The sequence below is a fragment of the Oncorhynchus mykiss genome, chromosome 30 (genome assembly GCF_057628025.1).
Source record: "Oncorhynchus mykiss isolate SJ-2025 chromosome 30, ASM5762802v1, whole genome shotgun sequence".
Lineage (NCBI taxonomy): Eukaryota > Metazoa > Chordata > Actinopteri > Salmoniformes > Salmonidae > Oncorhynchus > Oncorhynchus mykiss.
Genome location: NC_143051.1, coordinates 19,667,328 through 19,683,231, shown reverse-complemented (window position 1 = coordinate 19,683,231; position 15,904 = coordinate 19,667,328). Strand labels below are relative to the sequence as shown.

General features: G+C 45.6%; 1 protein-coding gene across 3 annotated transcripts in view; it reads left to right on the top strand.

Moving 5' to 3' along the window:
• The window catches only part of LOC110489401 (CUB and sushi domain-containing protein 3), a 660,686-nt gene that overhangs the window by 595,353 nt on the left and 49,429 nt on the right, over nt 1–15,904 (top strand). For all 3 annotated transcript variants that reach the window (XM_036971422.2, XM_036971421.2, XM_090227754.1), the window contains 4 exons: nt 2,070–2,252; nt 4,470–4,646; nt 8,344–8,523; nt 11,301–11,474. In XM_036971422.2, the coding sequence (XP_036827317.2) occupies nt 2,070–2,252; nt 4,470–4,646; nt 8,344–8,523; nt 11,301–11,474 (714 nt within the window). The remainder of the gene's footprint in view (nt 1–2,069; nt 2,253–4,469; nt 4,647–8,343; nt 8,524–11,300; nt 11,475–15,904) is intronic.

Sequence of the window (15,904 nt, the reverse complement as noted above, 5' to 3'; positions counted from 1 at the left end):
CTGATGTGACATAAGTATCTCAATGTACTTGAGCCATTTGACAGAGATACCATTACGTCTGAGTGAGTGTTTGAAGTGGACAGTCCTCTATTGTCTCCCAGTCTCCTCTAACAGCTCTGATTACTGTATTGGCAATACTCACACACACGAACACACAAACACAAACACACACAGTCCCCTATCTCCTAGATCCTGGTTGTATGGCCTTCATTACTTGCAGGTGGTCATTTCCACATCAGCAGTGTTGACTTCTGTGTTTGTCTGTGTCTGTATCTGTGATGGATGTGTGACTGGTTCAATGGAGGAGCAAAGCTACCATGGTCTATCTCAAATGGCACCCTATTCCCTATGTAGTGCACTAAATTTGACCGGAACCCTATGAGCCCCGGTCAAAAGTAGTGCACTGGCTACCAGACTAGGAGCTGCGGTGCATTATTAAGTATTCAGACCCCTTCACTTTTTCCAAATGTTGTTACATTATGGCCTTATTCTAAAATGGATTAAATAAATAAAAATCCTCATCAATCTACACACAATACTCTATAATGACAAAGGGAAAACAGGTTTATAGCCATTTTTGCTAATTTATTAAAAACAAAAATACCTTAACTACATAAGTATTCAGACCCTTTGCTATGAGACTCGAAATGGAGCTCAGGTGCATCATGTTTCCATTGATCATCCTTGAGATGTTTCTACAACTTGATTGGAGTCCACCTGTGGTAAATTCAATTGACTGGACATGATTTGGAAAGGCACACACCTGTCTATATAAGGTCCCACAGTTGATAGTGCATGTCAGAGCAAAAACCAAGCCATGAGGTCGAAGGAATTGTCCGTAGTACTCCGAAACAGCATTGTGTCGAGGCACAGATCTGGGGAATGGTACCAAAACATTTCTGCAGCATTGAAGGTCCCCAAGAACACAATAGCCTCCATCATTCTTAAAAGCAAGAAGTTTGGAACCACCAAGACTTTTCCTAGAGCTGGCCTCCCAGCCAAACTGAGCAATCGGGGGAGAAGGGCCTTGGTCAGGGAGGTGACCAAGAACCCAATGGTCACTCTGACAAAGCTCCAGAGTTCCTCTGTGGAGATGGGAGAGCCTTCCAGAAGGATAACCATCTCTGCAGCACTCCATCAATCAGGCCTTCTTGGTAGAGTGGCCAGCCGGAAGTCACTCCTCAGTAAAAGGCACATGACAGCTTGCTTGGAATTTGCCAAAAGGCACCTAAAGGACTCTCAGACCATGAGAAACAAGATTCTCTGATGACACCAAAATTGAACTCTTTGGCCTGAATGCCAAGTGTCACGTCTGGAGGAAACCTGGTACCATCCCTATGGTGAAGCATGGTGGTGGCAGCATGTTTTTCAGCATCATGGACTGGGAGACTAGTCAGGATCAATGGAAAGATGCACGGAGCAAAGTACAGCGAGATCCTTGATGAAAACCTGCTCCAGAACGCTCGGGACCTCAGACTGGGGTTAAGGTTCACGAACGACCCTAAGCACACAGCCAAGACAACGCAGGAATATCCTTGAGGAAAAAGTAGAAAAAGTCAAGGGGTCTGGATACTTTCTGAATTCACTGTATGTCGACAGAGGGGGAGGGGATGTATGGCAGCTTCCTGAATCAGTCAGGAATATTAATTTCCCTTGAGAAGGGAATCGGTGTGAGAGGGGAATCGGTGTGAGGGGAATCGGTGTGAGAGGGGAATCGGTGTGAGAGGGGAATCGGTGTGAATGGAATCATGTGAGAGGGGAATCAGTGTGAGAGGTGAATGTGTCTATTGGAGGTTTTCTGTGAGTGCACACCCAGAATAAATACAGCTAAGGAGCGACAGAGTGGAGTCGGGTGCCTTCGCTGGTTTGAATAAAAAAAGGGTTGTGGTTTGTTTCCATGGCCTTTGGAACATGTGATTGTGAACGAAACACCAGAAGTTTTTAACTCTTTCTATGTTTTTGCTTTTCCCTGTGTGCCTGCGGGCTGGTGTGTGTGTGTGTGTGTGTGTGTGTGTGTGTGTGTGTGTGTGTGTGTGTGTGTGTGTGTGTGTGTGTGTGTGCCTCTGCAGGTGACTCCCAGGGGACATGTGGGGACCCAGGCACCCCGTCACAGGGCAGCAGGGAGGAGAGTGACTTCAGGATCCGCACTAAAGTCCAATTCAGATGCTCTGAGGGTTATGAGCTGATTGGTTCTGCTGAGAGGATGTGCTTTCCCAACGGCACCTGGTCTGGAACACAGCCCTTCTGCAAACGTGAGACAACACACACACACACTTTCCATCCCCCCAACCTCTATGGTCCTTTGAGTCCAACATGTGGCTGTACCATTCCATTTCCAGCCAACATATCTCTGAGAGCTAGAAAACCCAGCAACACACTATGCTGTGCTGTGCTTTATCACCCCCTACCCAGCCTCTTCCACCTCCAGCCACCTCCGGCTGTGCACCTCCAGCCTAGAGCTAATTGAATGTGGCAGTGTAGTGGTCTGTGTCCCACGACATCTCAACACCACAACAGCACTATAGCCTGCTGGAGCCACCTCTCGCTACAGGAGCTCCTATAGCTACCATCACATTACACCCTGAATAAGATGAGACGGGACAAGCCATCACACCAGGAGTACACAGGAACATTACCTCCCTCCTTGTTTGCTGAGAGAAGCATGTAGCTAGTCAACTGTCCACTCTGCTCTGCTCCCCAAACCTCATCTGCATCCCAAATAGCACCCTACTCCCTATGTGGTGCACAACCCACAGGAATCCAGTCAAAAGAAGTGCACTATTTAGGTAATAAGGGTTCCATTTGGGACAGCCCTCCACACCGCTTTACAACACCCTGCTTCCCAGCACCAAGCCAGTACTAATGGTGTGGTTTTCTCTTCCCCTTTTCCTCTCTTCCTCTGCTCCCTCCGACCTCCCACTGTGTGAAAACACTGCTTTAGAAACAATCCCCTCCGTTGCGCAGGAATCATTTCTGAAAGGTGGGAATTGGCAACAGGGAGCTTGGACTGAGATTTAATTGAAGAGGTGTACTCAAACGTGTCTCTACTTACCGAACGACTGAGAAATATGGCAGTCAGGCACCCAGAGACAAATGGCCCAGGTGTCAGACACCCAGGGACAATAGCCCAGGTGACAGCCAGACACCCAGAGACAACCCCAAATGCTTTGTGTGTGTCTCTCTCCCTGTCTGCAGAGGAGAACACGCCTTCCTCCTCAGGCTCCTCTGAACCACCATATTCATCTCCTCTCCAACGTGACAGGATAGCGTTAGTGTCATCTCGAAACGACGGCTTGTCCTCCATGTTCCCTCTGAGCCACTACAGCTCTGCAGTTAAATAGATTTACAGATTGTTAACTTCTCAGCCCCTGAAGGCCCTGCCAGCCAGGTCCTCCACAAGGCTGACTGGGTACCTCTCTCTCTCTCTCTCTCTCTCTCTCTCTCTCTCCATTGCACGCTGTCTCCCTCTCGCTCCCTTTTCTCTTTCTCTATCTGAATCTAGCTTTCTTGTTCTATCTCTTTCTTTCTTTCTCTCTCTCTCTCTCTCTCTCTCTCTCTCTCTCTCTCTCTCTCTCTCTCTCTCTCTCTCTCTCGCCCTTTCTCTCGTTCTCTCTCTATTTCTCTCTTTCTCTGCCTCTCTCTTGCTCTCTCTCTCTCATTGTCTCTCTAATTTTTTTCTCCCAGCCCTTCTCAGCTTGTATCTATACTTATTCCATTTGAAGTCCATCATGGAGTCTGTTTTATGTCCCTTTCTCTGTGAAAGAGTGATGTTTCACATTTCACTCAACCCACCCTCAATGCCACCCTTATTCCCTAAATAGTAGTACACAACCCCTAACTCATGACTTAATGACGTTTCTTTGACAGTGGCAATGTGGATTTATTTTATACTCTCACTAAGTACCTCACATATGGAAACATGGTCAAATGTTTCAGGGACACAATCATGGTAAATTGCTTGTTGATTTCCCTAAGCCTCCTTCCATAGCTCTTGAAATCCCACTCTGGACATTGCATAAGTCATGTCCACGAGGATCCCTCCAACAATGGCTGCCCTACCATTCCACTCTTGCCTAGATGCTAGTCGTTTCTCTCAACTCTTTTGTAAACAGCTTTAAAGTACGTATTTCCAGGAAAATTACTGTTATTTGGTTAGACCGAGTGGATGCTATGGGGTTTGAATGCCGGAGTAGGGAAAGGGGCAGTGATTATTTCATGGCAGGGACAAATACTGTACTTAGCATTGACACACAGTATCAGTCCATATGAATTCAAACTTTATTTAAAGTGCATTTTGCAGTCTTTATCAGAGATGATTCCACACTGTAGATGCTCAAATCTAACCAATATACAGTATATATTGTAATATATGTACAGTGCATAATGTGATGTAACAACTTCATATGTATTTTGAATTATCACATAAACCCAATCATTCAATCGAACTCTATCTGCATCTCTCTCTCCAGCGGGGCAGTGTGGGAACCCAGGGAGCCCCAGTAACGGCCGTGTGTACAGGCTGGACGGAACTACCTACTCTCACTCGGTCACCTACTCCTGTATGGACGGCTACCTGCTGACCGGCTCCACCACCCGCCAGTGTCTGGCCAATGCCACTTGGTCTGGCACTGCCCCCAACTGCACCAGTAAGTCCTCATAAACCCACCTCACTGCCCCCAGCTGCACCAGTAAGTCCTCATAAACCCACCTCACTGCCCCCAGCTGCACCAATAAGTCCTCATAAACCCACCTCACTGCCCCCAGCTGCACCAGTAAGTCCTCATAAACCCACCTCACTGCCCCCAGCTGCACCAATAAGTCCTCATAAACCCACCTCACTGCCCCCAGCTGCACCAGTAAGTCCTCATAAACCCACCTCACTGCCCCCAGCTGCACCAATAAGTCCTCATAAACCCACATCACTGCCCCCAGCTGCACCAATAAGTCCTCATAAACCCACCTCACTGCCCCCAGCTGCACCAGTAAGTCCTCATAAACCCACCTCACTGCCCCCAGCTGCACCAATAAGTCCTCATAAACCCAAATCACTGCCCCCAGCTGCACCAATAAGTCCTCATAAACCCACCTCACTGCCCCCAACTTCACCAATAAGTCCTCATAAACCCACCTCACTGCCCCCAGCTGCACCAGTAAGTCCTCATAAACCCACCTCACTGCCCCCAGCTGCACCTGTAAGTCCTCATAAACCCACCTCACTGCCCCCAGCTGCACCAATAAGTCCTCATAAACCCACCTCACTGCCCCCAACTTCACCAATAAGTCCTCATAAACCCACCTCACTGCCCCCAGCTGCACCAGTAAGTCCTCATAAACACACCTCACTGCCCCCAGCTGCACCAATAAGTCCTCATAAACACACCTCACTGCCCCCAGCTGCACCAATAAGTCCTCATAAACCCACCTCACTGCCCCCAGCTGCACCAAGAAGTCCTCATAAACCCACCTCACTGCCCCCAGCTGCACCAGTAAGTCCTCATAAACACACCTCACTGCCCCCAGCTGCACCAATAAGTCCTCATAAACCCACCTCACTGCCCCCAGCTGCACCAATAAGTCCTCATAAACCCACCTCACTGCCCCCAGCTGCACCAATAAGTCCTCATAAACCCACCTCACTGCCCCCAGCTGCACCAGTAAGTCCTCATAAACCCACCTCACTGCCCCCAGCTGCACCAGTAAGTCCTCATAAACCCACCTCACTGCCCCCAACTGCACCAGTAAGTCCTCATAAACCCACCTCACTGCCCCCAGCTGCACCAATAAGTCCTCATAAACCCACCTCACTGCCCCCAGCTGCACCAATAAGTCCTCATAAACCCACCTCACTGCCCCCAGCTGCACCAATAAGTCCTCATAAACCCACCTCACTGCCCCCAGCTGCACCAGTAAGTCCTCATAAACCCACCTCACTGCCCCCAGCTGCACCAATAAGTCCTCATAAACCCACCTCACTGCCCCCAGCTGCACCAATAAGTCCTCATAAACCCACCTCACTGCCCCCAGCTGCACCAATAAGTCCTCATAAACCCACCTCACTGCCCCCAACGGCAACAGATCTGGGACTTGATCCTGCACCAGTCCATGTCATCTTATTCATTATGGTCTGAAATGCCTGAGACGTTTTGGGACTAAGGGCACTGGACTTTTTTTGTGTGCTTATTAACAGGGCTGTGTGAAAAATCCTACTGATAACGCCACAATCATTTGGGGGAGATTTCAATACATATAGACAGTAGATATGACTCAGCTAAATGTACACAGATGTATTTCTATGTTCGATTGTGATCTTTCATTTTCATATATTTTTCTCGTAGATTACCTATTTTGATCAGGTCCTATCATAAATAGGGCATAGGGTAAATTAGTTGACTCAGGCTTAAGACAGAGTTGCATCCCAAATTGCACCCTATTCCCTATATAGTGCGCTACTTTTCACCAAAGTAGTGCACTACACCTCTGGTCAAATGTAGTGGACTATATAGGGGAAAAGGGTGTAATTTGGAATGCAACCAAAATCTTGCATCCTCTCCTCATGACATTTCAACATGCTGCTCCTCTCATCTAGGAAGGGTGGGCTGGTCGAAGTGAGGAAGCTCTTTAAGGTAGCCTGCGGGTTAGGGATTGAGACAGAACGAGGAGGAGTCACACACACAGTGACTTGCGGGTTGAGAGAGAGGAAAGGTCAGAAGAGCTCTGTGCCCCTGCTCCAGCAAGATAAGGAAATCAATCCCTCTGTGCCTCTGTTACCTGGTGTACATTATCATACCCTCCTCAGCTCTTCCCACTTCTTCAGATCCTCCTCAGTCAAGTAGACAACACCAGGGAGTCGATGTGATTTAAATCCAGGCCCAGGGGCGAGACAGAGAGAGATAGACAGAGGGAGAGAGAGATGGAGAAAAACAGAGAGAGAGGGAGAAAGAGAGAGAGAGGAAGAGGGAGAAAAAGAGGAGAGTGAGAGGGACTTACTCCACTTCAGGTAGATAATTCCTCTCTACCTCTCCTGGTAGAGAGGTTCAGATTCAGTTCATTCAGAAATGGATGACTAGATCTATGAACTACTGCCTGTCTGTCTCCATATCCCCACTAGACATACAGACCATACTGGTTCCTCCAGGCCAGGTTCATTGCCTTTCATCGTATGCCATTTAGTGCCCATATTTTTTTTACCGGGCCTGTTTTTATCTTTACTGCGCTCTCTTTCCATAGAGACCTTGGTTTACGTCCCAAAATGGCACCCTATTCCCTATAGTCATAGTGCTTTGATCAAAAGTATTGCGCTATATAGGGAACAGGGTGCTATTTGGGGAAGCATCCCTTGCCTGTGGCATGTTAAAGTAGGAATGATTGATGCGTCTTTACATGTGTTTAGTGAGCAGGCTGAGAAGGGTGATGCATGGTTGCTATCCGGGGGTGGAGTCGTATTAGCATTTTGGTCGAGCCATTGTTCACGCCACCAAGACAGTTTTACAAGCTAACGCCTCTGATGATTGATTCTGAAGCATCATTCACACGTTTTTCCACAAAAGACACAAAATGTATGTAAAACTGTGATTCCGGAATTGATACATAAATCAATAGGGGGGAACTTTTTTTCCAAAATGAAAAAATAAATATGGAAAGTACTTTTGGGGTTTGTTGTGAGTCACATGGGAGTACAGAAGTACTAATGTGTTTATTTGACCTTTTCATCTGAATTCCCAGGTAGACTCTGGAAACATGCAGCGTTCTATTTTCTGCTCTCCGCTTTCCTCCCTATCCCGCCCCTGTTTGTTCATCCATAGAAGAGAAGGGAGTGATAGTTGTAAAAGATCGACAGAATTGATTATGGAAGTTAAACCCAGGAGACCCCTGTATGAGAACACAGCTTCCCCTGCTTACAGCTATTGATTTTCTCCTGTGATAGTGAGATCTATCATTGTGAATTAAAGAGGCGAGGTGGTATCTCCTCAGTGGAGATATCTGTTGCTGGCTGCATACATGGGTAGTTTCAGATGATTTGTGGATTAGGTTCCCCGCCGATTGTTGTCACAGCCCGATTCATATCTCACACCGGACCAACAATGGGGCCTAAATCGCACTTCGACCGCCGTCATAGATATCACCATCTATAGCACAAAAGAGACAAAAAACATAATGGTTTGTTACAGAGTAAAGTGTCTTACTGGGTATGTATCGTTTTTGTTATGTGCTTGTTTGCTGCAACCAGGTACTCTGTGTCACTCGTTAGTTTCTTTCTCTTTTTTTCCCCTTTTTCTTTCTTTCTTTCTTTCTTTCTTTCTTTCTTTCTTTCTTTCTTTCTTTCTTTCTTTCTTTCCATCACAGTGATAAATTGTGGTGACCCTGGGGTTCCAGCCAATGCGATGAGGTATGGAGAGGACTTTGCTATTGGTCAGAACATCACCTTCCTGTGTGCGCCAGGATACACCATGGAGGCTGACAGCTCACCCGTGCGCACCTGCACCTCCAACGGTACCTGGAGTGGCATCATGGCATCCTGCAAAGGTGAGGCCTAGCAACACATGTGTAGCATGATGTACTTCATTACCCATAATGCTCTGTGGAACATATCTTAATGACATTCTGGCATCATGACATCCTTCAAAGACAGGGCCCTTTAGAGGGTACTACTTTTAGCTAGAACCCTATGAGCTTTCGGTTTGTTTATTTTGATACTTCAATTTGAGTGTTGGAATATGTGTATCTACACCTTAGAATATAGTTCAATGACTCCCAGTCTCAGGGAGGAAATAATCAAGGTTGGCATTGTCCCAGAGTTTCAATACAGGTTGGTATAGCTTATTCACAGTAACACTAAACACCTGCTGGTTCCCTTCCCACACTGGTTGCCTGAGCAACAGCAGCCTAGATGTCTTGGTGTCCTGCTAGCAGTCACAGAGGAAGAGTTTAAATACAGGACAGCATTGTGCTTTGGTTTGTTATTGTAATATCCTGTCTTGTTGTTGTTGACACTATATGCAAGGCAGAAAAGGTTTCTCTTCTTCATAAAAAAAAGCTTTCTCAACTTGCATAAAATGCTGCTTTGTATTACCATTATCTTGGACAAATTACAATTAACACAGATATGGCCATCCATTTGAACAGGTTAGAGTTGAATCTCTTGGCTCTGTGAGAGAGTGTGTTGTACATACATATGTAACAGCTGCAGAGTGATATCTTGGTGCAGTGCATTCTTATGATGCACAGTTGGATCTATGAATATGGATGTTAAAGTGTCGGGAAGCAAACTGAAAATGGAAATGGCTGGGTGAAAGTCTGACATTGGCTTTTAACAAACTGATGTGTGTGTGTGTGTGTGTGTGTGTGTGTGTGTGTGTGTGTGTGTGTGTGTGTGTGTGTGTGTGTGTGTGTGTGTGTGTGCTTGTGTGTGTGTATACATGTACTGTATAAGTATGTGAGAATATTTGTGTTCTGCGCCTGTGAAATGCAGGAGCTGTCAGAGCAGCTGTGAAACCACTGCATAAACATATTATTCATTAGCTTAGTACAAGGCAAGCTGGTCTACTCTCAATGGACGAGCCACCAAGCATGTCCAATACTAATTCAGAATATTAATAGAACATTTGGGAACTTATTACACGTTTATGCCTTTTATTACCGGAGCACATAGATGACAATAAGCACAGGCTTGACAAATGTGTTTGTTTTTATAGTCAGCTGATTAATTGGGAGGGAATCACTACCCTCTCAGTCAAAGGGTTCTGGTGAAAAGTAGTGCACTATATAGGGAATAGTGTACCAATGGGCTCTGGTGAAAAGTAGTGCACTATATAGGGAATAGTGTACCAAAGGGCTCTGGTGAAAAGTAGTGCACTATATAAGGAATAGAGTACCAATGGGCTCTGGTGAAAAGTAGTGCACTATATAGGGAATAGGGTACCAATGGGCTCTGGTGAAAAGTAGTGCACTATATAGGGAATAGGGTACCAATGGGCTCTGGTGAAAAGTAGTGCACTATATAGGGAATAGCGTACCATTTTGGACACAACCAAAGTCTCCCCCTGCAATTTGACAACGTTGCTTTAAACCTACCACCAATTTGTCTTGTAACTATATGGCAGCTCCCACATGAGGTTCCTTCAAGATATCACCCCCCCCCCCCCCCCCCTCCCCCCTCCCGCACCCCTGCCCAACACCCACCAAGCCTAGCCAGTAATCTACAAACACTGAGATTTCCCCCATCAAAATAGAATCCTAATTCTCTTGGATTACCCCTCTCTGAACTCTGCATATCCCACTCGTGCTGTTTCTGCTCAAACGCTTACCTACAGTGCTATTCCTGTTATCCAGTGAGAGCAGTATCCATGGTGCACTATTTTGGAAAGCCTATCTTACTGCTATTCGGTGAGAGGAGTGTGTTTATTGTACAGTCTGCTGGAAAATATATTTCTGCCCACAGTGTTCTGGAAAGCCTTATCTGCTGTTACTCTAATTCAGTGAGAGGAGTATACCTGTCTCCACATAGTGGTTGGCAGAAGTCAGTGTGAATAACAGGCATGGGAGAGAGAGAGACTCACTCTACAGAGTGCAACATGAGTCATCCAGCCTATCCCTCTCACCCACTCAAGCGTGGCGTAGGCTGGGGCGCAGCGAGACTCCCAGGCAGCTCTCAGACAAACAAACAGTCCCTTTGACTTTCTCTACCTCCCTGACGTCGCCCCCCCAACACTTTCATGTTTGTTTAGACAGTCATTGGCTGCACCCCAAATGGAACTCTATTCCCTATATAGTGCACTCCGTAGCTATTGGGGATGCAGTCGTCATGACACCCGGAGGCTAGTGGTCTGAGAGAAAAGCATTAGTTCTGTTTCAGTTAGACAGCTGGCAGTAAATGTCCACTAAGGGTGACATTATATAACTATACTACATGGTCATGCTTCGCACAGCCACAAATACTCCTTAGACCTAATTTCCTAAGATTTTGTTGTTGAGAATGTGTTGTTTTAGTTGTTAGCCTGGCTGTGGCCCTTTTCCAAAGGTTTCCTGTGTGTTCACTGTTTGCTTTAATGCCATGAATGGAATGGTAAAGTATAATTCATCCCTAATTGATTCATGAGATTCCTTACAGGGATAATGAGGGTTAAGTAAGAGAGTAATTCAGCATTAACTACAGTATTACACAGAGAGTAAACTCCCTCTCCCCTTTGCCTTTCTGTCCTCCCTCCCCTCTCTCTCATCCTCCCTATCCCTGTCCTCTATCCAACTACACCCACCCTCTTTCCTCTTTCTCACCCCTCTCTCCCTCTCCTCTCCCCCCATAGCGGTGACCTGCGCGGCACCCTCTGCCATCTCCAATGGGGTCCTGGAGGGCACAGACTTTGAGTGGGGCACTAGCGTGAGCTACAGCTGCTCCCCCGGGTACGAGCTGTCCTTCCCTGCCATCCTCACCTGCGTGGGCAACGGCACCTGGAACGGAATGGTGCCTCAGTGCCTACGTGAGTAGCACGCACCTCTCCTCTCCTCTTCTCTCCTGTTCTTTTGTTTTCTGTTATTTTGTGCTCCTCTCTCGCTCTCTCTTTCTCTCTCTCGCTCTCTCTCTTTTGCTGTCTCTCTCGCTCTCTCTTGCTATCTCTCGCTCTCTCTCGCTCTCTTTTTCTCTCTCTTTCTCTCTCTCTTTCTCTCTCTTGCTCTCTCTTGCTCTCTCGCTCTCTCTCTTGCTATCTCTCGCTCTCTCTCTTTTGCTGTCTCTCTCGCTCTCTCTTGCTATCTCTCGCTCTCTCTCGCTCTCTTTTTCTCTCTCTTTCTCTCTTTCTCTCTCTCTTTCTCTCTCTTGCTCTCTCTTGCTCTCTCGCTCTCTCTCTTGCTCTCTTGCTCTCTCTTGCTCTCGCTCTCTCCTCCCTCTCCCTCTCGTGGTGTTTTCCACTCTCTCGCACATCGATGCAACTTCACACTCTCTGCAGTAGTACTAACACTCAGTGTACCTGTGAAATTGACATTTTGTCGCATTCTTCATGTACTTGTTTCCTTGTTTCAGTTTGGCAAATATGTCCACAGTATCTATAGTTCTATGACTCCATAGATAGTCAGTGACTTTTAGTGGTGATTTGATTTTAAAACGAATAGCCTAAACTTTATTAGAAAAGGTTAGAACAAAGGGTACTTTGTACTTTATTAAGAACTATAAATAGCAGGTAATAAGCACAAGTTATGTAGAAAGTATTCAATGCTATGTCACCTTTTCTCAGCAGATTCATACAAACTATGAACAGTTGATTACCGTGTTGTTACCTTTTTGTTTCCTGTTCATTTGCTGTCGTTACCATGTTATTTCCCTGTTGTTGCTGTGTTATTTCCCTGTTGTTACTGTGTTATTTCCCTGTTGTTACTGTGTTATTGCCCTGTTGTTACTGTGTTATTGCCCTTTTGTTTCTTGTTATTTCCATGTTGTTTCATGTTATTTCCCTGTTGTTACAGTGTTATTTCCCTGTTGTTACTGTGTTATTTCCCTGTTGTTACTGTGTTATTTCCCTGGTATTACTGTGTTATTTCCCTGGTGTTACAGTGTTATTTCCCTGTTGTTATAGTGTTATTTCCCTGTTGTTACAGTGTTATGTCCCTGTTGTTACAGTGTTATGTCCCTGTTGTTACTGTGTTATTTCCCTGTTGTTACTGTGTTATTTCCCTGTTGTTACTGTGTTATTTCCCTGTTGTTACTGTGTTATTTCCCTGTTGTTGCTGTGTTATTTCCCTGTTGTTGCTGTGTTATTTCCCTGTTGTTACCGTGTTATTTCCCTGTTGTTGCTGTGTTATTTCACTGTTGTTACTGTGTTATTTCCCTGTTATTTCCCTGTTGTTACTGTGTTATTTCCCTGTTGTTGCTGTGTTATTGCCCTGGTGTTACTGTGTTATTTCCCTGTTATTTCCCTGTTGTTACTGTGTTATTTCCCTGTTGTTGCTGTGTTATTTCCCTGTTGTTACCATGTTAATTCCCTGTTGCTTCATGTTATTTCCCTGTTGTTACTGTGTTATTGCCCTCTTGTTTCTTGTTATTTCCATGTTGTTTCATGTTATTTCCATGTTACCATGTTATTTCCCTGTTGCTTCATGTTATTTACCTGTTGTTACTGTGTTATTTCCCTGTTGTTACTGTGTTATTTCCCTGTTGTTACTGTGTTATTGCCCTGTTGTTACTGTGTTATTGCCCTTTTGTTTATTGTTATTTCCATGTTGTTTCATGTTATTTCCCTGTTGTTACTGTGTTATTTCCCTGTGTTACTGTGTTATTGCCCTCTTGTTTCTTGTTATTTCCCTGTTGTTACTGTGTTATTTCCCTGTTACTGTGTTATTTCCCTGTTGTTACTGTGTTATTTCCCTGTTGTTACTGTGTTATTTCCCTGTGTTACTGTGTTATTGCCCTCTTGTTTCTTGTTATTTCCATGTTGTTTCATGTTATTTCCCTGTTGTTACCATGTTATTACCCTGTTGCTTCATGTTATTTCCCTGCTGTTACTGTGTTATTTCCCTGTTGTTACTGTGTTATTTCCCTGTTGTTACTGTGTTATTTTCCTGTTGTTAACGCATTATTTCCCGCTAACAAGGACTGCGCCCCTTTCCTTCTCCATGGCCGACATGAGTAAGACATTTAAACCCTCGCAGGGCTGCTGGCCCAGACGGCATCCCTAGCCGCGTCCTCAGAGCATGCGCAGACCAGCTGGCTGGTGTGTATACGGACACATTCAATCAATCGTTATCCCAGTCTGCTGTCCCCACATGCTTCAAGATGGCCAACATTGTTCCTATACCCAAGAAGGCAAAGGTAACTGAACTAAATGACTATCATTTCTGTCATCATGAAGTGCTTTGCGAGAATAGTCAAGGATTTTATCACTTCCAACTTACCGGCCACCCTTGACCCACTTCAGTTTGCATACCGCACCAACAGGTCCACAGATGATGCAATCGCCATCACACTGCACACTGCCCTATCCCATCTGGACAAGAGGAATACCTATGTAAGAATGCTGTTCATTGACTACAGCTCAGCATTCAACACCATAGTATCCTCCAAGCTCATCATCAAGCTGGAGGCCCTGGGTCTCAACCCCGCCCTGCGCAATTGGGTCCTGGACTTTCTGACGTGCTGCTCCCAGGTGGTGAAAGTAGGAATCAATCTCCACTTCGCTGACCCTCAACACTGGGGCCCCACAAGGGTGTGCGTGCTCAGCCCCCTGTACTCCCTGTTCACCCACGACTGCGTGGCCATGCACGCCTCCAACTCAATCATGAAGTTTGCAGACGACACAACAGTAGTGGGCTTGATTACCAACAACGAGACAGCCTACAGGGAGGAAGTGAGGGCACTCGGAGTGTGGTGTCAGGAAAACAACCTCTCACTTAACGTCAACAAAACAAAGGAGATGATCATGGACTTCAGGAAACAGCAGAGGGAGCACCCCTTTATCCACATCAAAGGGACAGCAGTGGAGAAGTTTTTTTTAAGTTCCTCTGTGTACATATCACAGACAAACTGAAATAGTCCACCCACACAGACAGTGTGGTGAAGGCACAACAGCGCCTCTTCAACCTTAGGAAGCTGAAGAAATTTGTGTTGTCAGTTAAAACCCTGCTAAGCTTTTATAGATGCACAATCGAGAGCATCCTGTCGGGCTGTATCACAGCATGGTACGGCAACTGCACCGCCCTCAACCGCAACTGCAACTCCCTCATATGTATATACTGTACCTTATACCATCTACTGCACCTTGCCGCTCAGCCATCGCTCATCCATATATTTATATGTACATATTCTTATTCACCCCTTTAGATTTGTGTGTATTAGGTAGTTGTTGGGGAATTGTTAGATTTCTTGTTAGATATTACTGCACTGTCGGAACTAGAAGCACAAGCATTTCGCTACACTCGCATTAACATCTGCTAACCATGTGTATGTGACAATAAAATTGTATTAGTTGCCATGTTATTTCCCTGTTGTTACTGTCTTCTTTCCCTGTTGATTCCTGATATTTCTATCTTATAACCGTGTTATTTCCCTGTTGTTACCATGTTATTTCCCTCTTGTTACAGTGTTATATCCCTGTTGTTAGTGTGTTATATCCCTGTTGTTACCGTGTTATTTCCCTGTTGTTACCGTGTTATTTCCCTCTTGTTTCTGTTATTTCCCTGTCGTTACCCTGTTATTTCCCTCTTGTTACAGTGTTATATCCCTGTTGTTAGTGTGTTATTTCCCTGTTGTTTTTTGATGGTGCCGGAGGGTAGGGCTGCCATCTTATCGGCTCTCAGCCAATCATGCTATTTTGTTTTAGTTTTTTTGCGTTGTTCGTAACTTCTTATGTACACAATGTTGCTGCCCCGTGATTCGCTGGAGAAGGAAACTGAGATTTCGAGGCAAAAGATCAGGTTGCCTTGCGAAGATCAGGTGACAAGTGGCTAACCTGCCTTTGCCTTCTGTTGTGATAGCTAACGTTCTAGCGCTGGGAAATAAATGGGACGAACTGAAAGCACGTATATCCTACAAACGGGACATTAAAAACTGTAATATATCATGTTTCACCGAGTCGTGGCTGAACGACGACATTAAGAACATAGAGCTGGTGGATTATACACTCTATCTGAAAGACAGAACAGCAGCCTCTGTTAAGACATGGGGTGGGCCTATGCATTTATGTAAAAAACAGCTGGTGCATGATATCTAAGGAAGTCTCAAGGTTTTACTCGCCTGAAGTAGAGTAACTCATGATAAGCTGTAGACCACACTATCTACCTAGAAATTTTTCATCTGTATTTTTCATAGCTGTCTACATATCACCACAGAGCGAGGCTGGCACTAAAACCACACTAAATTAGCTGTATTCCGCCATAAGCAAACAGGATAAAGCTCATCTAAAGACGGTGCTCCGAGTGGCCA